The sequence below is a fragment of the Solea solea genome, chromosome 3 (genome assembly GCF_958295425.1).
Source record: "Solea solea chromosome 3, fSolSol10.1, whole genome shotgun sequence".
NCBI classification, from domain to species: domain Eukaryota; kingdom Metazoa; phylum Chordata; class Actinopteri; order Pleuronectiformes; family Soleidae; genus Solea; species Solea solea.
In genome coordinates, this window is record NC_081136.1 from 8,250,985 (window position 1) to 8,275,665 (window position 24,681).

Sequence of the window (24,681 nt, forward strand, 5' to 3'; positions counted from 1 at the left end):
AAGTAGTAATACTTGTGCAGAAGTCACAAAATTAGACCTTTTTTCTTTTCTTTTTGTTCATAAAAAACGAGCCAAGTGAACTTTGAACTGTGACATGTCACAACTGTCACAATTTTAAATATTTCGAGTACTTTTTACTCAGGAAGTTGGTAAAAAATATTGTGTTTTTTTCATTAGAATGGCCTATGCTGTGCTGAAAAAAAGGATATAAGACAATCTATATTACAGTACATTCTTTTACCCTCTGTAATAGAAACAAGCAGCCAAAATGCTCTGTATTCTGAGGGTTAATTCCAATATGGTAGCACATAACAGATCAAAAATATCATCTGCTATTTTTGGGTTGCGTTTGGAATTCGCTGCCTTTAAAAATCCACCAAACAGTCCGATCAAGAGTTTAATTATTTCAAATGATTCAATTATACCATGATGCAGTATTACTTAGTAAAGTTACCGCACTCGAAATGATTATGGCCTGTTGCCAGTGATATGGGATTCTTGCAGCAGCGGGGGAAGAGTGTAATGGGAGATGTGGAGGGAACAAAGGGCCATGGAGGTGAGCGAGTTTAAGGAAAGGGCAGGAAGGAAAAAAGCAGACAAGGTGAAGAGGAGACTGTCAGCTCAACTTATCGACAGATTAAACCCCACGGGGATAAATACAAGCAAGGTGTGAGTTTATATGCGGGCGCATGTGTGTGTGTGTGTGTGTGTGTGCACCTGTCAGTCGTGATGATCTACCGTGCCGACTTGAGTAAAGGTCTGTCTCCTTGCTGATGCCCTATGGAAAAAGAAATTGGCATTCCCAGCAGAGTTCCCTGAGTGTTTGGGAGTGTGTGTGTTTGTCTGGAGGCGATCAAGCACAAAACGGACAATATGAGGTTATCAGGCTGCCTGTCTCTTTTTTGCAGTATTCCCCCACCACCACCACCACCAGATCCTAAGTGTTGACAGTATTACGTAATATTTAATAAATGCCAGGAGTGCAGATTTCCCTAAAGCTATATTTGCTATTTCATTAGGTCAGCAACGTCCATGGCGAGTTTCATTTTTTTGCCTGACGTGCACAGAAATGCACATTCAAAACTAATGCACCGTCAGACACGGCTCCTGTTTCACTGATGGCACATTTCATTCTACATGTGTGATGATGAACATATGAATTATTGGACTCTTCTGTTCAGTAGACGAATATATATCATGTGGATATGTGTGGTATCTGCATCACCAAATTCAATCAGGTCCAAAATATTGACACTAGTCAGATGTGCAACGCTGCTATTTGCAAAGCGCCAACAAAATAATTGACTAATATGAAATGTGTGAACGAGTGCCTGAAGGATATAATTGCTTTCCCTCGTCTTTTCTTTTACTTTTTTACTTCCCCCCCCCCAAGTCCACAGATACGCATGCAGAAATATCCCCATGGTTTGCATGTGGCTGGAGAGATCTCACATCCATTACAAGGCCACATTAAATTCCCTTCTATTTACATTGTGGCGTACGATCTCAAGACTTTAATTAAAACCAAGAGAAGAAAATATGCTCTTATGCAACACAGATGCCAGGATTAATCGACCAGCATCACGGTCAGAGGCAGAGGTGCAGAGTAGATTCTCTCTCATTGCTTACTTCAATCTGCCATAAACTGTACATTTTTTTCATACTCAACACTTCCAGTCATTGGACTATTAAAGGAAAAGCACATTTTAACCCAAATCCATATGTTGAGCCACGCCACGACCGTCACCTACTGCCCTCAGCATCAAAGGGGAAATAATGTGGCCATCCACCCTCACCCAATCCACTCCGGGCTATTGACATGGTGACTTCTAAATCCAATGGGATAAGCACAGCCATCTTTGAGGGGGGAAACCAAAATTGCCTTTGCATGCCCAAACACCATTTCATTCCTCTCTCACGCTTCTCTTTCCTCTGCTTTTGCCATACATCCTTTCAGCCCTCTGTTAATGCGTTCACTCACAGTGCCTGCAAAAGGAGAGATAGCTGCACCTCACCAGTACCCCCCTCTCCTGCGACTCGTTTCTAGAGCAGTGGAGAGTATATTTATAAAAAAAGAAAAAGAAAAGAAAGAAGCAGAGTAATTACTTAGAATTCACACTGTGTTTCTGGCCTAATGAGGTGACGGTTAATTGCTAGGTCCGAACAACAGCTCTTAGGGACTGTGAGAGAGGAGACACAGAGGAGGCGGGGGTGTGAATAACAACGATCAATTAAGTTATAGACAATATCAGGCCAAAAAAAAGCAAAAAAAAAAAAACGCAGTCACTCCCCGACACTGAATTGGCTTTCATGCATAACAATGCTTGCCTTTCCCAGGGGGCATCTTTGGTGAAAGAAGTGGATTTCCTTTATTGGATCGGGTGTTTTGATGGGATGTTTTTTTTTTTCTCCCCTTTCTCTCTCCTCTCCTCCTGAGAGGTTTGCAGCTAAGCTCATGCTGAGATTGGACCGAGTGGTTTCAGCTGGTCTGTCCTGATGCACACTGTGCTGAGCGCATGTGACCATGTTGCAACCAGTGTGACCTTCATCACAACAAGTGGCCTGACAAAATATTATATCTAAACCGAGTGGATTACACAGACAGCGGAGCGAGGATCCGTGAGTCGGTGTTGCTAGAGAGAATTCTTTTTCTTTCTAATGCTGCATTTCAAGTGATGCAGGCAAATGGTCACCTATAGAGTCTGTGAAGAGGATGAGAGCGAATGCATTTCAGTGATCAGGTCTTATTAAAGTTTGTTGAGGGGGGGATGGCACGAGGGCAGAGCCGTGACTACTGCCCACTGCAACCTATCAACTCTATAAAGCATTAACAGTAGGCTAGCAGAGACGGGCAGTGAAACACTTGGTCTTTCGGAGTCGATGTTGCACAGTATAATGGCAGCCATGTGGAGGAAAAAATCCACTAAAATAAGAGCTGCAGTAAAAATCGCACAGAAAAAACAGTATAGTATAAACTGAAAAGCTCATTTTCAGCCTCTTAATCAACAGAAGTGGAGGTTTCAGATAAAAGTGTAAAGATGCGCCAAATCTGGCACTAATCTTTACAGTGTGTCGGGTATAAGTAACGCAGTTAAGGCGGACAGCTCACGTTTGAATTACATTCCCGGAGACATGAAGAGTGACGGGCAAATATCTTAAACCCCTGTTGGAGGCTGCAGGTGGATACTGCGGTTGGCGGCAAATGGAAACAGGCAGAAAGAGATGAACGGGAAGTGGTGCAGCTTAAATAGACCACTTGTACCTAACTGACACAGCATCTAACGCAAAATCTGTTCATCTCAAAGTCAAAAACCCACTATTGTTATATTGCTGGTGTCTCGCAGCTAAATTGTCCTGAATGCGCCGCAGTGGTATGAAATTGCGGGACGCGCATTTCCCAGTATAGAATTTGCTTCGGTGACAAAGCTTTTGGAAAAAAAAAAAGAAGTATATTATGCTCTAAAGCGTGGGAGTGTTTGTGGAGGACAAAAAAAAAAGGAGGTACACTGAAATATGCAGAGCTACAAAACACGCTGGCACTTTGCATTCAATTAGTATGCCTGACCGTGCTATGCAGCGGCAGCTGGATTCAGCCTACCTATGCATATGTGTTGCGCTCACCAAGTGAAAAGCGTACAGTTAAACAAAGAATGGCTCGGCGTTCTCCTCGCAGCCTCTCCATTCCTCTCTGTCTGCTATTCTCTTGGTCGCTCCGTCGTGCTCTGAACTGAATGAACAGAATGGGGGAGCGAGAGAGAAGCAAATCCCTCGTACGGCGCACACTTACACAGCATCTCTGTCTGAGTTGTTCCAGATGAATAAGGCAGAATACCAAGTGGCCCACTTATATGCTACGCAGAGACAAATAGACCAGTCAATCACTGCAGGCTGCTGCTGAATAACAAACACGCGCTGCTGTGAGAGTGTGTCTGCAAGTGTGTGAGAGACGAACAGCTTTTTTTTGTTATTTGTTGTTCCACAATGCATCTGTGTACATGAACATAGTGGTATAGTATGCGCAACAACCTCTCGTTCCAATTGAATGTGATGTGTTTTCAGTGTTACGGTAAATGCACCAGATGTTTCCTCTTAATAAGAGCATGGGAAGGGGAAAAGAAAAAAAGTGGTATACATTTGAGAGAAAATACAGCTGGAGAGTGTTTGTGCAAATGTAGATGCAGATGTTACCTCGGCAGACACGGACGGATGCTTCACACCAACCTCGGATATACATGCTCCTTCTTTCAAGCTCTGCTTTGTGCAACAGATACATTGGAAATTTTTCTACACTGGGATTGAATCACAAAGACCTAAAAACACTACTGTACTGTTCCAAAACAACTTCATCTATAAATCACTTTAGAGACAACACAGTTGGCCGAAGTGCTGTACACAGACATGACAAATAAAAGTGTAATAAAACAATAAAAACAATCTCAAACTGAGTTAAAAGCAAAAGAGGAAAAAATGTGTTTTAACAGAGGACTTAAAAACAGGAAGTGAGTGGGCCTGCCTGATGTGCAAAGGCAACGCATTCCACAGTTTTGAAAATGCGTGGCCACCTCGTCGTCGTTGCCGACCTGAGAGAGCGCGAGGGAGCGTACGACAGACACTGTGGGGTGACCACGACCATGACGACATTTAAAGACAAATAATCCATAAACGAACCGGGAGCCAGTGAAGTGCTGCTAAAACTGGAGGAAAGTGCTCGCGTTTTTTCGTACCACTTAAGAGCCGAGCAGTGGCGCTTTGAACCGACATCAGTCGAGCAAGTGACGTCTGGCTGAGCCCGACATAGGGGGGCAGTGCAGTAGTCCAAGCGAGTTGTGATAAAAGCATGGATTAAAATCTCAAAGTGATGCCGAGAGAGAAATGGTTTAGCCTTGGTGAGTTGTCTGTGAGTTGAAGGAAGCTGGATTTTACCAGTGGGTAAATTTAATATTACTGTCAAGTCTAACACCCAGGTTTTATTGGCATAGGTCTCAAGTACTCACTTAAATGGCCCAAATCGACATGTTAATTGTTCATTGCAATGATGCTCAAAAGCATTTTTGCACAAATGCATAAAGAAATTAAGACGGGAAGACTGATTGGCGTTTCCTTTCCTCTATGAGAGGAAAAGCATCATTGTGAACTCTGGTCTATGGCTGTCACTTACAGTATACACTCTCTGTGCGTGACACTATTCTGCTGTGTCAGATGGATGCACATTAATAAATAATGGCAATATACAGTGTATAGCTTGAAGAGGCCGGGCCGTGCAGGAACTCTCAGAAATAGTGCCTTGACCAGGGAATTAAGGAGGTAAAAGAACGCGCAGCTCAACTACAAACAGCTAAATTTTTGATGATACAGGGGAGCGAAAAAAACACAGAGGCAGGCTTTAAATAATGCTCGGGATAAAATCCACATCACTGCATCACTGAATATAGCCTCGGCCTCTTAAACACCATCAGGCAGAGCAGAGAATCCTGGGAAAATCCAATTTCAGGACCGGCGTTTCATCGTGTCACACTCTATTTTGTCCCCTGTCCTTCCCTCTGGCCACTATAATGTGTGACTTCTAAAAAGGGACGCAGGCAACACTGGGTTTGGAGACATTCCAGCATGTAAAAATTGGATAAATTAGTACAATAAGTGACGACAATTTGAAAGTATTTATTCTTGACAGAGTAAAATAGCCTCTGCAGCAGCATTTGGAAAATAATGTGGCACTGAAAGTCCATTAAGACAAGGACTAATGGAACTAATGGCTCAAACTCCTTTTCAATTAGGGAACTCTGGGACTCAATAACCCCAACTTATTTGAAGTTTTTGTTTTTCATTTACGAAATACGAAAAAAATTACAAAGATTAAATGGTTTAGTAAAAATGTGTCAGGGACACTTGACTGGCTGAGGTCCAGCAGGTAATGACAATCCAATGGAGACAAATTCCTCCACTTTATCGGTTCTAATTCCTCACTGACAAAAAAAAAAAAAAGTGCTGCACAATGGAGCCGTCTCTCCCTGTGAGCGCAATGTCTCCTCCGTTCAACCGTGAATCTACATTCATAAATAACCACTGCAGCGGCGTCAATAAAAAAATTTCCACAACCTTTCCACCCACAGTGAAACAGACAGCTCAGAAATTAAAATTGAGGAAATTAGCCTTGAGCGCTGATCTCGTGAAAAAATGTTTATCATGTGGAGTGTGAGTCATTCTGGTGATATTTTTGGTGGAATTTGCACATTTCTTTAGCCACTTTTTTGTTCTAATAAAACAGTGTAGCCCTCATACATGGACACTTCCCCCACTACACTCTTGTGGCCTCCTCGATTTGGTCTTCTTCAAGCTGAAGTGAGAGAAAATAATTACGCTATTTTCTCTCTCCCTGTTCAAATGAATGGGAATTAAATAAACTTTTGTGGGCGATTATGCCAAGGTGTATGTGAACATCTGGTTAGTGCCTAGCAGGATCCATGCACGTGTGCACTATGCTGTGCAGCTGCTGAGTAAAAACATGGCAGGTTGGTTTTCTATGACTCATTTTAACATTCTACCTCTTGTTTTGGTAGCACACACGCACACATACTGTATCATTTATAAAAATGCGACACATACAGTCGCTTTCATATGACGCACGGACATTCAGGTAGACAGAAGAACAACACAGGGACTAGTATTTTCAGTCATTATAAACCGGACGCAGAAAAGTCCTACCTTGGTTTTGAGAGGAGGTTCAAGAAAAGAAAACTGGGTTGACAATTTCTGACGCGCGACTCGTTCGAAAGGTTCAAGGAGGGAGAAGCTGCCTGCGTGGCAAAGTGAAGAAAGAAAGAGGCCGAGACGGCGAGAGCTGAGCCAAAAGTTCAAACTCCGAGCTGCAGGGCTTCAAGGACAAGAGATGAAATAATGTCTTGCGGCATTTCAAGTTGACTTAAATGGAGCCAGTCGAGAAAGCCTGAAGTGACGGCGTGGAAGGGAAGAAACACACTGCAGGAGAAACCAACTCGAGAAATGCATGCACACTGTCGTAAAATATGTGAATCCAGTAGCTGTTTAACATTTTTTGAGTCGAGTGTTGAGTGTCTCATTTTTACAGATGTAAAATATACATGTGCTCAGATATTATAGATGTGTCACACTGTGGCATGGCAGCCTCTCACCAAGAAAACATTGCACATTGAACAGACACAAAGAGCAGCGAAGAGTGGACTCTCACGGGCAGCCGAATACAGTGTCAGTAGTGTGTTAGTACTGTCGGATTGTCTTTGAACTTTAAAATCTTTTAGGGCTAAAACTGCCCATTGCTTCGTCTGATAGTTGTTCTACTTAAGTGTTTCCTTTTCTTGGACTGCACTTACAGTCTACTTTTCTTTTGATACGTCTGCTGGTGAGGTCCTTTCCTCCGCTCTTCACACTCAGAAAACCAGTCACACATTCCCCTATGTCTTTCCACGGAGCGCAAGCCGGTTTGTGCTCCCCCACTGCCACACACTTCTTCTCCTGTCATCTTTGAAACTAGCACGGTGAAACCACTTAGATATCCCGGGCAAAAAAAAAACCCCACGGCGTGTAGGAATCAGCACCGCAGCCCGCTCTCCTCGCCTCTCTTTATAATTTGCTCTCCTCTCTCAAGAAGCGGGGGCTCTTTCTGCTTATCTCAGCAAAGCTGTCATGGCGACAGAGCAGCTATTATTGCCATCTCCTCACTGTAGTCTTCCTCGAGCCAAAGAAACACCTCGCTAATCAGGCCCTTACTGTCACATGCTGCGCAACTAACATTGGCAGCCAACGCCGCACAACAATCAAAGGTAAAATCTGTCAGAAAATGTTTGACTTAAAAGTAGGAGAAAGTAGGGCGAGGACGACGCGGCTTTACTCGGCACAGACCACTTAATAAGCAAAAAAGGACTTATGCAAACAAGTCTATTAGCCTGTCACCTAGCCTTTGCCCCTGTTTAAATCAATCCTGTGGAGTTTTGAATGCTAATTGTACACATTCTCTATCTCACCCAGTCGAGCCGTGCCACATTTGCAAACATTAAACACAGCGGAAGTGTCCGTCTGACCAAATCCTTTCTTATTGTGTATTAATATAACACTTTAATATCTCTAATGTGCTAAGGCGGCACCCACAATTGTGTCGACGACAGTGGCAAATTTTAATCCGTGCGAGAGCGAGTTCATCTTCCCTCACGCTAAAATTAGGTCTCTAAACGCAGCTGGATAACATCAAAGTAACATGTAAGTGTCGGAGCTGCAACACAAAGCGTTCACCAAATCTTTTTGCACTCATTGTTGGCCCCGGAACCAGAAAGCACTTAAAACGAATGAAGAAAACTACGCCTTTTAGTACATCTATTTTGTTCTTTCTCCATATCTTCCTGCTCTCCCTTGCTGCCAGCCACACAGCGGGTGGCCACATGGCAGGGACACCGGGATTCAAATCAGCGTTTCTCCTCACAGTGTGTGTTGGCAGTGCCTCACCAGCCCAGGAGCCAATCTCAAGGCCAGTGCTGAGTACAATCTGAGGCGTTACTATGACCGATAGGTAAGTGAGAGAATATTACAAGTGGCGAAATGTTCACATGCAGTGCAGCATGCGGTTTTGATATTGACATTTAATCAATTAAAGGGGGAAATGTGTTCAATGTTGAATCATTAAGAGAGGGGAAACCTGTGAGGCTCTGTAGTGCTGTTTAAGCTGCACAGGGCAAGATATTTCTGGATGCAAAAATGCCGGAGGAATTGCCTTATTAGCTTTAATGCCAAATTAAGACTGTAGAAGAGTAGCACAACCCAATGCTGTGAATTGTGAGCCTGGATATGTAACAGTCTCCTAAAGAGCTGTAGACGAGTACAATGGGAGAGAGCTGGTCGCACCAATCAGTGTGTTTACGTGCATGTTCAAAGTCCAATTTTAGTCGGACTAAGACAATAATTTGGTTTTCTTAATGTCATATAAACACATTAGTCTGATTAAAATTGAGATTGAGGTCTTGGTCAGATTAACATACCTATATAATGCGATTCATAGTCCGATTATTCATCGGACTGGAGTCGGACTTGGTGTTCTGTGCATGCACCAAAATGTCCTCCTTGGTCAAACTACATGATTGTTTTTCTGTGACATAAAGGTCAACAGAAGTACACGGCTCAATAAATCGATTTTCTCCTCCGTATGTGTACTCAGACTCTGCAAGTTGTCCTACTCAGCTTGATTAAACTGTGCATGTGTGAGTACATGAAATAGTATGCTTTTGTGTTTGTTTAAATTAAATGTATTAAAACTAATTGAGTAATGGGAAATGAGTCCCATGCAGCTTTGGCTTAACAAGCACCAACTACACGTATCCACCGGCAAATATCTCTCCCTGCTCCACTCACTCCAGCCACAGTCGCACACGTAAACCATTAGCAGTAGCGTAAGGTTTTCCCACTTACGGTCATTGCAGAATGAGCCACCATAGGACGTCATGGTGCAGTCGCAGGTGAAGCCCTCCCACTGCTGGAGACACACCCCCTGATGGTAGCAGGACTCCTCCGTACAGGTGGTACTGGGTCCTGAGGGGAAATGAGCGAAAAAGAAATCAAGAGTTTCGCTCTCGGTCCAAACGTAAATAAATGTCATGTGCAGGATCATAATTGATGAACAGAAAGCAATATATGTTAAGGAGCGAGGCATAGTATTTATAGCTCTTTCGGCTGTGACAGACAGAAAGGCCTCAGGCCGCGCTGCTGGCCCTCCACTGCTCTCTGCAACGGCAGCTGAAGGTCATTTTTAAGGCTCGACATGATATTTACACTTTACCTGTAATGTGGAAGGTGCGCTACTAGACCACTGTCAGCACCGCCAAGTAACCAGTAACTTAAGTCGGCTTTAGATCACAGTGGTCGTGAAAAGACGAGTAAACAACCTAAATGAGCTCATGTACAATAACAAGGCTCTAACGGTGTTGTTTTATCACTTATTTTTTTAACCCAGCGCTAACTTTTAAACGCGATATTCAGTGTTTTTAAAGCACGGCTCACTAACGCAAAAACCGTGAAAAAAATAAATCATCAACACAATTTCCAATACTTGTGTCGAAAGGACTAAAATCAAATGTGGCAGCCTTTTGCCGACAGACTGAAAATGATTTGATTAATGTGGCTTAGAACTGTGTTCATATTAAATCTGACATTATTCAAGGTTGAAACCTGGTGTAATTAGAGGACCGGGGGCACATTTGCATTGGAAATCAGCGTTGGTAGCTGCGGTTTACTGCGAGCGCCTGTGAACGCGCATGCCTGCTTGTGGGTTTGTATACGGGAGGCACGAGGGTGCGTTCTCCTGTTGCTCTCTCCCATAGTCATGGATGGCTGAAGATATTTAAATTGTCAATTAGAAACTCCGCCGTTGTAATTTCTCCGCGGAATTCCAACCACTTACTCACACAGGTACTGAGTCAGACTTCCTTGAAAACTCTTTACAGCCTAAATCACTTTCCTTCACACTGTATATACTATTGACCCAGCAGGCAAATCTCACATGAGTTGAGATTATATTAATACATTATTTATTAAGTGTCTGCCTTGACTGACTCTATCCTCTTAGAAACTAACACCGACGACGGAAATGAGAACAAAACAAAAACAAGTTTTCAAATAACTGCTCTCAAAATTAGATGGAGTGGGAAAAAAAAAAAAGCTGAATAATAGATAAAAGATAAGCGTGCAGATTAAGTCTAAGGCAAGAGACGTCTAAAAATAACTACATGTGGTGGTTATCTTGTTGGTGATGGTGTGTGTGTGTAGGGGGGGTTCTCATTAAAATCTCAATTAAGCGCAAACATTTCCGAAGAACCATGGTTCAGTGCCAGACTAATTTGTTTCTGCATAGATAAACCAATATGTCACTGTGCCTTTTACAAATGGCCCAATTAAAAAAAAGAAAGCCCCAACTTTTCAACCGCCCCAATAGAAAAATAAATAATCAAAACGTATCAATTCATAAAAGCGTTCGCTCCGCTCAAAAATGTCCACTTAAACTGAATTAAGCTCCTATCGGCTCGTTCTGTCGGCGTTGCCACAGCCCCGTCGTTGCCCCATTAAAGGTTTCCCTCGAGGAGCTAATTATGCACTATGCCGTAATTAATAACCACGTAATGTAATCCTTACCCTTTCTTTCAACTATTGATCCACTAAACACTACCTCTCTAAGTGTGCCTGAGAAGAAAATGAGGTGTCTTGGGTTTGTTGGAGCACAAGAAAAACCCCAAAACACATCCGCTACAAATGTTGAGGAGACTCCTGAACAATATCAGGAGAGAATGAGTTTTACGTCACAGTAGCAACCCAAAGAGAAGAAACACGCGTGCGGTCGCCTGTTCCTTCAACTATCAGCTGGGTGACATTTGAAACATCTGTTGGCATTATTGTCAGTCAAAAATAGGCCACAATGCTGCAATGCTGAGTTTTCTATCTCACTATCTCAAAGTTTTAAAGACACTAATCTAGGCTTTTTTTTAACATCTCAGCTGGATTATTGTAATTCTCTGTACGTGAGCTTAGACCAGTCATCTATCCAACGACTGCAGCTAGTCCAGAACGTCGCCGCTCGACTTCTGACTGGAAAAAATAACCTGTGTCGCGCTCCCTCCGCTGGCTTCCTATTTGAATAAGGATTGATTTTAAAATTGTACTGTTGGTTTGTAAAGCTCTTAAAGGTTTGGCATCATCTTACATTTACCCATTGAAATATCTGCCTCCAACATTTTAAATCACTTTTAAAGACCCACCCTCTTCTCCTTGGCCTTCACTTCAAGATAAGAATAGAAAAAATGTGTCATACTGACAGTATGTAAGATGGTACAAGCAGGTAAAGTTCTACACAGATGGATCCAGTGGATCGAAACATAATAAATACAGGCTCACAATGTTGAGCAGCAGCTGCAGCACATGTTGGCCGTTGTGATCCACTTATCTTAAAATCTATTTAACTGTGAAACAGCTGCCTCAGTCAGTGTGTCCTGTTATTTTTCTGCAATGTCACTGTCTTCATATACATTTCAAACTGTATGTTCTTGCTTCTGTGTTCCTCCACACTTGAGTTACCGTGAGTCAGCAACAATGTTTTTTTTGTCTCTCTCTGCCCCTTTTTTCCTGTTTCACTCTACTTCCCCTTTTCTTGCTCTTATGATTCACTAAAGGTAGAAGAGTTCAACAAGAACAAGGTCAGCGTTCTGGCCTTGGTCTGGCCTTACAGGTCTAGAGAGACCGGTCCAGCAGCCACCTCTGACCACTGAGTATTCCCAGTCCACGACGATGACCCCAGAGGCGAGTCATTTAGGACTTTGGCAGCGCTCCGTGTGTGGGGCAACGCTGCATTTTGGAAAAAAGTCATATTAAACACCGTCATCTTTGGGACTTTGGTATTGTAATTTAGCTGATTTTTTTTTTGTATCTTCTCTGTTGTATGGAAATTGGTTCAGAATTTGATTACAGCATAATTAGATAACAGAAATAATGTTCTGGATTTGATTAGAGAGATTACCCAGTGGTGATTGTTTTTGCTCTCTTTCTGTAATATCAACAAGGGGATACATAAATTTGCAGAAGCCTCGGGTCATTCTGTCCCATTCTTTGCCTGAAAAGTGCCACTGCTCTATCGCCGTTAAATTGCACCTGCTCAGCTCACTGGAATATCCGCTCATTAAATAATATTAGCATCCACTTCGGGTGCCTGCAGGAGTCAATATGATGGCTTTGACGTAGTTCTAAACTGTGTCTGAAGTGAAGTAATTGTGTTGTCTAACTCTAGGTAGGTAATAAGGCTGGCTGGCAGAAGTACTAGCATTAGGGATCAAGGGGGGGGGGGGCTTGATCGGTGCCGCATCGAGTCAGCCAGTGTGGCCCTCGGGGGAAATCAAGTTTGTGCTCGCCAGTGCTCAGTATGCCATTGAGACGTGGTGTCGCGGACAGGGTAAAGGGTGGGGTGTGTGGCAGGCAGGGAAAATGCTCCAGCTAAACATCTAAAGGAGAGCTAAAAGGAAAGAGAGAGAAATCCCACACTCATGCAGATTTTTACGGTGGCAATAGAGAGGATATATAGACGAAGGGGGAGTTTGACTGTAAAGGACTGTCCACAGCGGAGAGTATCTGGGTGTGGTTACTGGCGCACATCGGGGAGCTGCAGCTGCAGGAGCCTACACTGAGTTACTGTAGTGGCGTCGTCTCTTTACTGGAAGCTCAGTGTGCAGATGGCAGGCTTGCATGTAATCAGTCCATAGAGGCAAACAGATTGGATTTATGGACGCAAATGAAAACTGCAAAAAAAAATGTAGAGTGGCTTGTTTAAAACAGAGGAGAAGAAAAGTGGCGTGTAAACAATGCCTTTGTGTTTGCGCAAAGGTGCCGATAAAACTGCTCGACGAGAACATTTTGTTTATCTTTTTTAGCAACAGTTAACGCAGCGTAAATATGAGTGTGTGAAACACTTGGCAGTAAACTATATGGCCTTGTTATGACATCTGCATCTAAACCACTGACATTAAATGTACACAAAAAGGAGACTACAGCTGCAACGCTGACCCCCCCGATGGTCATGTTGTAAATGTTTGAGAACATCGGATTATAACAACACATGAACAAAAGCTGTAAGTGAACATAATGCATACTGAGTATTCTGCAAAGTACTTAAAAAACCTACTGTATTAATACATTAACAATGAGTGCAACCTCCTTACAGCATGCTTTCTTGGTCCAATATTCAAACTCCTACACGTCCAACTCATCATTCTGCATTCAACAAACAAAATAAGTCATATTAACTATTCGCACACACTCACCATCGCAGCCTCGTTCCACCTGACCCACCCTGTGGAGAGCATCTGCAATCAGGTCGGGGAGTCTCCCATTCAGGTCCACGGAGGCCAGACAACCCTGGTACCCGTCCCGGGACGCAATCAGCTTGGGCAGATTGCTGTACATGTTCTTCGCCACACCACCGATATACAGCTCTCCTGCAAAACACGCACAGACACATTTTTTACACCTTCAAAGTTGAGAGACACAAGTCTGGCTTTTGGCAGCGTTAGCACACAGGTGCCAGTACTCTTCTTGCTTGATAGAGATAACGAGTGGATTCCGTGCTCCATGCACCACTGAAATGTGTCAAAATAAAGCTTGTGGTGTCGATCATTCGTACTAACCCAATTTGATGATTCCACACTGCAGGAAAACACTGCTACGACCCCAGGGTCTTTCTTCACTTTCCTTGTGTGTATGTGTCTGTATGTGAGTGTGAGATGGGTTACAGGTGTGTGTCCAGGTGGACCCTGGGAGCTGATTAGCCCTGCACAGTAGGTTCCAGTACGAGAGGCCTGATCATCGCAGCTGCGGTGGACTTCCTTGAGCCACTCACAGCCAGACTGTTTGTAATAAACCTTTTAAAATGGTTTGTTTTACTTGTTGCTGGTGGTTTATTGGGAGCTGGGAAGAGGGAAGTCTCCACATTCCTGTTGCGATCAGGTTTTCCCCTAGGCCTGGTCGTAACATGCACATTTATTACCTACTACGTCATGTTTGGGTAGAGTAAACTATCAAGTGACTAAATCAAACTCACATGTAGCGTGACAATTAACAGTCATAATTATCTTTCATGTTGATTAAAGAGAACATCCCTGATCAACAAGGGAACATGGCTATGATCATATTGTGGTAATTACATCTCTACATTCTGTATCTTGCTGATCGTGTACCACCACGCTGTGCTTGCTTTTTTTTTTAATTATCTCTATATACAATCACTACCGTTAAAGTCAGTGCCTCAAAAGGGCGTTGTGTTCCTGACGCACTGTAATTTTCATGTGATTCCAGATACAGCAGGGAACAATAAACCGTCACCAAAAGACAAAACTTACATTTTAATTAGGTCAAATCACTGGATCGGATATCAGACTGTTAAAAATGTAAAATCTGATATAGTCCAAAAATCCTATACAACAGGGGTGTCAAAAAATAGGCCAGAATCAACCCACCAGAGGGCTAAATGAGAACATTTTACATTATGAAATGCTGTCATTTTTTAAAGTTGTAATGTACATGTACAAATGGTCAATTAAGCATAATATTCTTGAAATTTCCCCAAGACATATCAGGTTGTTCACAATAAAATTTTGTTATATATTATATATTATGTCTTTGAAATGACTAATGTGTTGTTAACAGCTTCATAGTTCATAAATGGTCTAAAATGACTCCATCTGACTCACATCAGTATAGGTAGATACTTATTTGTGGTACACAAAAAAGTGGTATCGTCCCATCCCTTATTTTAATGCCAAGCAGAGTTAGCAACATGTCCCCTGACAAAATGGGTGCCACGATGAATGCTCCGACATGTTTTTTAACGAAGACATGAGTCAATTTCAGACTTGCACTTGACCTGAATAGTACAGCAAAAAGCCTGAAGCATTGGAAATGATTCCATCCACATACTGTACCTATCCTCCTCAGCAAGCCTGGGTTTTGAAATATCTCGATGCTCAAGCACAAATAAGGTCTCTTTGCATTGCGACATAAAAGGAACTGTTCATCCACTTTTAAGCCCAATTACTTTTACTCTACTTCTCCATTCCTCTCTCAGTCGTCCTTTCTGTTGAGTTGTGCGAAAAAGAAAAAAAAAAAAAGCCAAGTGAAATTATGAGAAAACACAAAGAGGCCTTTGATGTAAGTGCATATGTATAAACGCAGTTTGAAATGCTTTAGGCATTTCTCATCAACAAACCTACTTTTTACGCTTTATCTCTCAGTGGGCACAAAATGAACACCCAGCAAAAACATTTCAAACTGGGATGAGATCCTGCTACAAGGACAGAACCATCAGAGAACCTTTATGGTCAGAAAAAAAACTATACATATATATATATATATATATATATATATATATATATGTTATTTTTCCCTTCAGCTTAAAAATGAAGCACTTTTAACTTCAGCACTCTGAGGGAGCAATGAGCCACAAGGTCAATTATATGTGGACTTTGTGTAATGGAATGAGTCAATGATGTTTGCCAACTTCTCTGTAGAATTAATGAGCACTTGACACTTCATATTTCCCGTTCTGGGGCTCCCGGGCATCATAATCAATACAACAAATTCATTATCTGTCCAACTGAGTGATGTGCCGGAATCGCAGCTGTAAGAACCATTTCGCAAATATGAAATTATTGGTATGGAGTTAATCTCAAAAGAGCAAATAGCATATTTCCCGCTGAGTCCACAGCATGTATGAGACGCCACTTGCTGGCTGCATCACCAGAGTAGAGACGAGACAGGAGGCAAGGCTGTAGCAGACGTACTGTTGTAAAAAAAAAATAGAAATTCATGTTTGTTTTTTATTTGTTTTCTTTCAGTAAAGTAAAGATGACAGAATATGGATAAATATGCAAAAGCCCACTTGGAAAACTGGGCTGTCATTGTGTTCAATTTGGAGGAGTGCTTGAATCTGAATAATATATTTCCTCGGATAAAGTTTTGACTTGTTTGTAGATATGGGCCATGAACAGATTGTTCCATGGAAGAACTGTAGCCCATCCACTTTGGTGCTTACTCTGGAGGTTCCTTTAAAAAACATTGGCAAACTAGTATCACAATAAGCGTAAAGTAACTTCCCATTAAAGGTAGTTTTCACAGTCGTTTTATTTTACTCAGATATTTGATTTCGAGTTGCTGCTCTGGGTTATCACACAGTGATCAACTTTGCCAGGAAATAATTTATCTCTTAGGCTCACAGTGTTTATTGGCTTTTTATGCTGTGTGTAATGTGCTCAACGACGTTGAAGATGGCTGCTATCTCAATGTCCAACAAGATGCTGTTGTGTTCTTTCCATATCTAAAACCTGATCTTTGAATAAAGATTTTTCTGAGACTGTTGAGGGAGCAGAACAGAACAATAACTCACTATTATTTTCTCCTAGTATCAAATTGTGTCCTGGCTCTGCTGCCCCAGCAATGATGAATAGCTGAACTGTTGAAGAGCTCAGTGGAACCCAACAGACGGGACCAATTATAGCATCTTAGATGTCACCAGGGACCTCAACCTCCACATCTGCACAGTTAACATAATGACCTCTCCCAGGCTGAAGGGAGGAGTTGGGATGCTATGATACAGAGCTCTGAAGAGCCTCTGACATCACGGTCGGGTTGAGCACAGTGACTCAACATTTACACTGGACAGTCAAGGCTTACAGATAAATCTATAAGTCTAATTTATGACTCTGTCTTCTATGGTAGGCAGACCATTATATATCCACTTTTGCTGACATGAAAATGTGCTTTTGGGAGTACTAACTGATAGGTTGAACATAATTAGCTTTTAAAGAGCTATACAGTCAGTACGTTAACATGGCCAGTTTAATCGAGATAAGGCCATAGTCCGACTAAGACAGTCAACCCCCAACCGAGTATACACGAGAAAATCGATTTATTGACCGTGTATATTTGACTCTGACTCCGTAGAAGTCTCCATAGACCTTGCAAGAATGCTGTATCACTCTGTAAGCTAGTGTGTAATTAGTCAGTTTCCTGTTGACCTTTACATGGAGGAGTAATCCGACTATGTATGTATCTATGTATCTAAATTTTAGTCAGACTAATATGTTTAGATGACATTAAGAAAAACGTAGTATTGTCTTAGGCCGACTAAAAGGCATGTGTTTCCATGCGATGGCCTCTAACCTCACAGTTTAAAGGGAATGATTACATGGGTAAAATATCCATGAGACGCACTTTAAATTCCAAGTAGTGTAAATGGTATTAAGTGCTCCATCTTCTATCCTTGGCCTTCTAATAGCAATAAGCCAAAGCACAAGAGCTTCAAAAGGTAATGGGAGCTGAACATCCGATTTGTTAATTGCATGTTCAAAAAAAGAAAAGAAAAGCAAACCTTGCATAATTAAGAGACCAAGAACAACCCTTAAACCATTCACCTGTGTATTTTTCCCCACTGCTTTGGCTGTAAAGCTGTGGTGCTTTAGACCATGCACTTAGATCATTAAAATACAGTCAGTGCCTTTGGTCAGTTCACCATGTCAACTCAGGGTAACACCTGTATTTCTTTCTAGCCTGTAATTGGCTCCCAAGTGAACGATGTTATTGCAGTCTTTGCCCATATCTGGCAATACTATGATATGCATTATTTATATCCATCATTGAAAGAAGTCTGATCACGAGACTAGGCCATAGACACACAATGTCTGGTCTCATCTTTAAACAACACTCAACTTCCTCTAGCCAAGTCCCAGCAGAACACAAAGCTGACCATTAACTTTCATTAAATGCTCTATTAAGAACCTCTGCTTTCCTCTCGACTCAGCACTATCTCCCCCCCTGAGTTGCTCGTGTTGCTTTGCGCTCACGCCGACTCTAATTGAGAGCGACTGAATTATTGCTGATGAGACGAACCGAAACACATGCAAACACACATCCATACATATGCTGTGCGCCGTACAAACAAATTACAGTTAGACAGAGGCAGTGACCGTCATAGGCAGGAATGGGACGGTGGCAAACGGAAAAATGGAGGACGCGGGGAATCAGCGATTAATCATTCTAAAAGTTTTCTGACGTGCAAAGATGCCACAAAAAGACGAGATCGGCGTCGAGGATATTGATAATGCTGGTGCTAAATTGTAAGTTGTGTCACTCTGTACTTGAGAGTGGTATAGAAAGAGCTGTTAATTCCAGTGAGAAAATATACAGATAGATGGTTTTCACACATTATGGTCGCTTTCACTTGTAATGTAACTACAGGTGGTGTTATGCGCTCGCTCTCTCTCGATGTTCGAGGAGAAGGTTAAGAAAACCTTTCTTGCCATAATTTCTACCTTAAGCGTGAAACTGGCTGACTTATGTTTGATTGTATTCGCCAAAATGAATCAGTACCATTGCTACTTTTTAAAACATTTCAGTCTCTATGTCATATTAATTAGCAATCAGCACAGTGCTGTTTGTTGAACAGGAAACAATGTAGCCAATATGGAGCCTTAAAAACCTTTTTTGTCCGCATCTTATCCAGTAGTCTCACCAGTAACAGTAGTACAGTGTACGCTGTTTGGATTGGCTCCAGTCAACTGGAGAGGAAGTGGATTTTAATCTCTATGGCTACAATGTGCACAGTGACCTCAAGGTATTCATTTAACATCATCATTATCACCGGGAAATCAGTGGTATTTGCACACACATCATCTCTGTCACGTTGCAAAGGATTTATCGACGCACAAAGAACACTACTTACTATGTGATTCAGTCGTCGCCACTTATGCTGATGAGGGGGGCGCAGCAGCCAAGTTTATACAGCTGCGTGGGAAGTTAATAAACCACACTGACACTAAGCTTTGCAATATATCTAACATAACCATTTATGTCACAGCCTGTGAATCAAAGTCCAACAAGCTGGAAATAACCCATACCCTCCTGACAGGGAAATGTAACTACATAAGAGGAAAAAAAAAAAGAAGACATTAATTATTCCTACAAAACAGGAACGAGAGAATTAATCATGTGACTGCGTTCACAAAAAAAACACAGTCATGAGGCCCGCGGGTCCATTAAAAGACTCCTGGTGACTTTGTGGAAAAACTGTGTAGTGACACAGACAGGCATCATTACACATTTTCATGCTTCCGTTCGCCTTCCACGAAATGTCACTTCATATTCAGTGTCCTTTCACTTTGCCGTGGCTGTGCTCTTTCCTGTCGAACGCCCGTCACTTTTTCTCACTTTGCTCAGTCACAACCTCTTACTCTCCGTTTTCCAGATATTTGTCTCTATCGCCTCTGCCCTTTCATTTTACACCCACTGAACTCACGGCATCATCGCACATGTTTTTTTTTTCATAATCCCGCTTTCTTTTTTAACTTTAGATGATTCCACGCTCAATGAGAGACCTGGAGTAGAGGTCACCAGTTCAGACTTACTTTGTGAATGCTCCCCTTGGCTAATTTTTTCAATGTAGCTGTTAAATGGCAGAGGTTTCATTTGCACGGCCCTCAGACTTGATGTAGTTGAGGTGAAATTTGCTGGAAGTTGTCCAGTGGAGCTGAATTTGGGAGTGACGTGACCTCACAGAATCTCTGTTTACGTTATGACATGTAAGTCAGTTGAAACGACTCAAATAACGCAACTACAGGCCAGTTTATGAGGACAAAAAGGATTTATGGTCAACATGGGGCAAAGCAAGTTTGACTCTCTGAATATGGCAGTTTTTTACATTACTTTTATTTGAGTATTTTCTTTAAGGCAGAGAGGCAGAGAGCGAAGGAACACTCAGAAGATGAATAAATAGGTTTAGCGATCCGAGGTAATTGAAATGATTACTATACAATACCTTACCCTAAGTGCTCATGTGGCACAGATCTGTGCTGCAGATTGCCTATAGGTTGTGCTGGAAAAAGAAAGATATAAGAAACTCTATATTGCACATACTTATACCCTCATCTGTATACTGTATATTGTCTATTTAAATATAGTGATGCCTAGTGGCTGGTTACTTAAGATAGTGCTTATACACAGTGCATGATTCTGAAATGTCTTAATATTATTTGTGTTGTTGCCTTTATTTAAGACAACACACAATGAGGTGTAGGTGTTGCGTGATTGTGTGTTTGTGTGCGTCATCTTAATCAAACACAGCTGCACGTCCAGTGGAGAATCTGGCTTTTGACGAAAGGAGAAGACGAGGGAGACAGCAGGAGGAAGGGGTGACAAAAATGGTCAAAACTGTGAGTAATGCTGCACTAAATTGTAATGCAAGACAGGTCAGTGGGGGGGGGGGGGGGAGCTTTCATACACTGCTCTATTGCAGCACTCAAACTGAATCCCATCATTTATTGAAAGAGTTTTGACACTCAGCGGAAACATAGAGGGTGTAAAGAAGGACACGCTAGGAATATGAATATAAAAGGAAACAGAAAAGAATCAGGAAGGGAGGTTAACAGGCTTTAAAGGACGACGCAAAATATGTTTGTTTGTTTTTGTTTGAGATCATTTGTTCCGATTTACATGAGGAACCAGCAGCTCCTGAGTCTTAGCAAGCCAAACAGAGATTTCCTGTACGGACTTTGGTGCCAGAGATTGAGTAGTTTACCAACTTGCGGCCTTAAAATGCCGTCTAATGGCAGAGCCTCTTTTCCACCACAGGAACTTTTCTCATTTACTGCTAGTAACAACAGTAAATGCTGGAATGGGGGTAAATAAGGCCCTGGTAATAAATGTTCCTGGAAATGTTGGTGGAAAAGTAAATCTTAAAATCTATTTTTCTTTCAACCATTTTATCACTAAAAGCCCAGATGAATTATCCATCGACTAATGATACCTTTATCACTTAATGTATAGAAAAGGTACAACCACAAAAAAGTTGATTGGTTGAAAAAAGGTCGACTCATATCTATAATCTGTTAATCTGATGCTACTGTTGGTTTGTTTTGGCAGTGTGTGACACTAAAGGCGATTCATCACTGATAAAAAAAAAAAAACAGAAATACTGAGGGAGAGGTGCTGGTTTAAAATTTAATAAGCCAGATAAAATCTGCGATCATATCAACGTCATCAAATGCTACGATTATGATTTAGATTATGATAAAAGGGAGACGGCGGCGCGGTGTGGATTAAAGCCTCCTAAAGCTTCCAGCACAGAGACGACCTGACAGAGGCGGCTGGAAAACTGTTCAAGACATTTATGCCATCTGACGTGAGGCACTAATCCAGTTACGCTGAAAGTGATTTGTTTAGTTATTATTATGCAAATGATTCCGGGGCGCCCGCTTTGACAAATCTTCATTATATTGCCACCGCCCTCTCAGTCAATCATAATACTGCACCAGGTGCATTCTGAAGCACTGGTTCAGAGGAAATTAAATGAATGTTGTAACACAATCGATTAACAGGTACAGACACAAAGTGATTTAAAAACAAAAATAATAATACGCAAGTCAAATGAGAATTCATCTGAAAACCGTCTCACTTTCAAACCTGGTTGACCATCTTCGGGATTTCAGGTACCAGAATGGCTCTTAGTATCTGTATATTACATAAAGTTCTTCTTAATCTGTTTTTATATCCAAATTTCCTCTCAAATCCAAGGTTAAGAAAAAAATTTCAGGAAGGAAAATACATATGCATTAAATGGTCTCAGACGGCAATGAGGTGAACATGCCTCTAGCATAGTTCTTCTCACAAGGAAAGAGAACCCTCTTTGCGTCTACAAGGCATATTTTTTTGAACACTTCCATGGAAGCTCGTGTCTGTAGCTGTATTTGAACCCCTGTTCAATTGATTCAGGGATGGGCTCATTAAGACGGTAACTCACTTCCACACTCTGCACCCTTAAAGCTAACGCTGTATAGTCATCTAAAGATTATGAGGTCAAGAATGCTTCTGAGAAAAAGATATATAATTAGCGCTGCACGGCACAGCACAGCACAGCAGAGCAGAGCAGTACATTATGTTCTCTGCTGTTTCCATGGTGGCTTAAGTAGAAACGAACAGGATTTCAATTCTCACAGTTGGACAACGGAGTTCTTTAGTATGATCACATCCCTGTCTTGTGTGTGACTTAAAAGATAGTGTTGCCCCCCCCCTCCCAAAAATGCTGATTTTAAAGGCTTTTCACACAGACGTGCAATGAAGGAAAAGGGTGATAATAAGAAATAATTGGCGAAGAGGAACATCTTCTTACACAACATAGAAGATCCTGTAATATGGTAATGACATTTTATCTCCACACGCTATAATAGAAGGACAGGAAATACCTCGGGGACAATGAATGAATATTGCTCTGACCAAGTGAAAATGTTGAGTGTGTTCTCCCAGAACACAGGGGGAAATGCAAGCACGTAGAGTGCTCATGATTGAATGATGCAACCTAGTGTTGACCTCACAATGGCACCTTCAAAGCTGGGCGCTGGACAAACACAGGCGGCGTAAACCCTCTTTGAATTTTCACCAAGCTCATACAGATACATTTCCAGGGCTTCACGTCAACGTCCTCATCCTTTAATCTGAAGAAGGAAAAAAATGATGCAATCGTGTTTTTTTTGTTTTTTTTCTTTAATACGCTCAATGCCACCGTGTCATTACGCAAGACACTGCATTTGTGGCAGAAATGTGTTTCTGTAAAGAGGGTAGCAGGCTTAAAAAAAGTGAGCAAACAAGTAATAACAAATAATAACAAAGAAGTGGACGATGAACACTGGTTTTTAATTCAATGTTGTTTCTTTGTAAACAATTGCCCACATAGTGGATGCAACATATGGCTAAGAATACATGCCAAGAAATTAACCGACTAATTTGATTTAGATGTTTACAAGCACAATAGATATAATTAGACCATTTCCACCTTAGGGGTGCAATACTTTATTGATTATTAACTTGAAATGAATTATTAATGAAAGTTTCTGTTATAATTTCTATTATAGTTTCCTATTCCATATTCTGAAATATCAGCACATTACAGATGGACTGTTTTGTTGTTGGTGCAGGGAAAAGAGTGCAATTATTGAATTAAATCATTGTAAAATTCCACTTCTGTGTAACATACACGATGTTACACTCTCCTCGCTGATATTGTCATGTACAAGTAAAGTGGCTGACGCTAATTATGAGGAGAACATAAAGGTTATTGCTCATTGTTCGTTTAGGAAACGCATAAACCATTCGACAATATCATCAAAGCATTTTCAGGGACGGGAGCAAAGGGATTTCTAAAGTGCACATTTCTTGCGAAAAGTACCAACAACTTCTAATGTGTGTTCCAGACAATTAACCTGGTGCCAGAAACTCTCGGTACACGAATAAAACAGTGGTCATATCCTGGCCTCTTATGTTTGTGTAACTGGAGAGGTTAAAATTGTATTTTCCGCCATGCGATTATGTTTCCCCTGGGACAGCTTGTACTGTCGATTTGTGAAACTACAGTTTTATTACTTGAAGCGCGATTAGCTGTGGACGAGGTGGGAGGAATGCTGGGAACTCGTGTTGTACCTGGGTTTGCTCGGAGGATGTTTTGGTATGGTGGCAGGATTAGCGACCAGGTCTGTCAGACATGGATATTAAATAAGATGCAGGGGGAAAAACAGAAAAGCTTTGAGGTGATCGAACGGCTAATCTCAATTTCCCTGCCAGCAAGAGTAAAGCTCATTAAATTGTGTGTACCTGTTTGTCTTTCTGTCCTCTTCCCTCACTCTCTCTCTCTCTCCATATTGTGTTTCAATTTGTTCTGCTCTTATTGAAAAAGTGGAACATTTTCAATGTCATTGCTTTATATTCCGCACAGGTACGTCTCATTAGTAAGAATCTCCAAAAGAAAAAGGACAGACACTGTCTGAATATGTTATGCCAAATAATTCCCATCTCTGCACCCCTTCAACCTGACAAATGCTTTGTTAGATTTATTGTACTGTTGTTGCTGTTCCCTATGTCACATCACCATATTTAATAATGGCACTAATATATCAGTGAGACATGCTACTCCTCGCTAAACTCAATAAATGTTTGTCCTTCTCCTACTGCGTCGCCAGAATGTTTTAACTGCAGCCTGACAAGGGCAAAAGTCCAGGTAGTCACTGAGTGCACAAGTCATAATAATAATAATAATAATAATAATAAATAGCAATAATGTGCTAATTTAGCTGAGCGTTTCAAAGTTTGAATGAA

At 41.6% G+C, this 24,681-nt stretch overlaps 1 protein-coding gene across 13 annotated transcripts in view; it reads right to left on the reverse strand.

The window, feature by feature from the left end:
- Positions 1–24,681, reverse strand: part of nrxn2b (neurexin 2b) — a 504,397-nt gene that overhangs the window by 246,941 nt on the left and 232,775 nt on the right. For all 13 annotated transcript variants that reach the window (XM_058626079.1, XM_058626077.1, XM_058626088.1 and 10 more), the window contains 2 exons: positions 13,815–13,988; positions 9,430–9,549 (listed from right to left, as the gene is read on the reverse strand). In XM_058626079.1, coding sequence (XP_058482062.1) covers positions 9,430–9,549; positions 13,815–13,988 — 294 coding nt within the window. The remainder of the gene's footprint in view (positions 1–9,429; positions 9,550–13,814; positions 13,989–24,681) is intronic.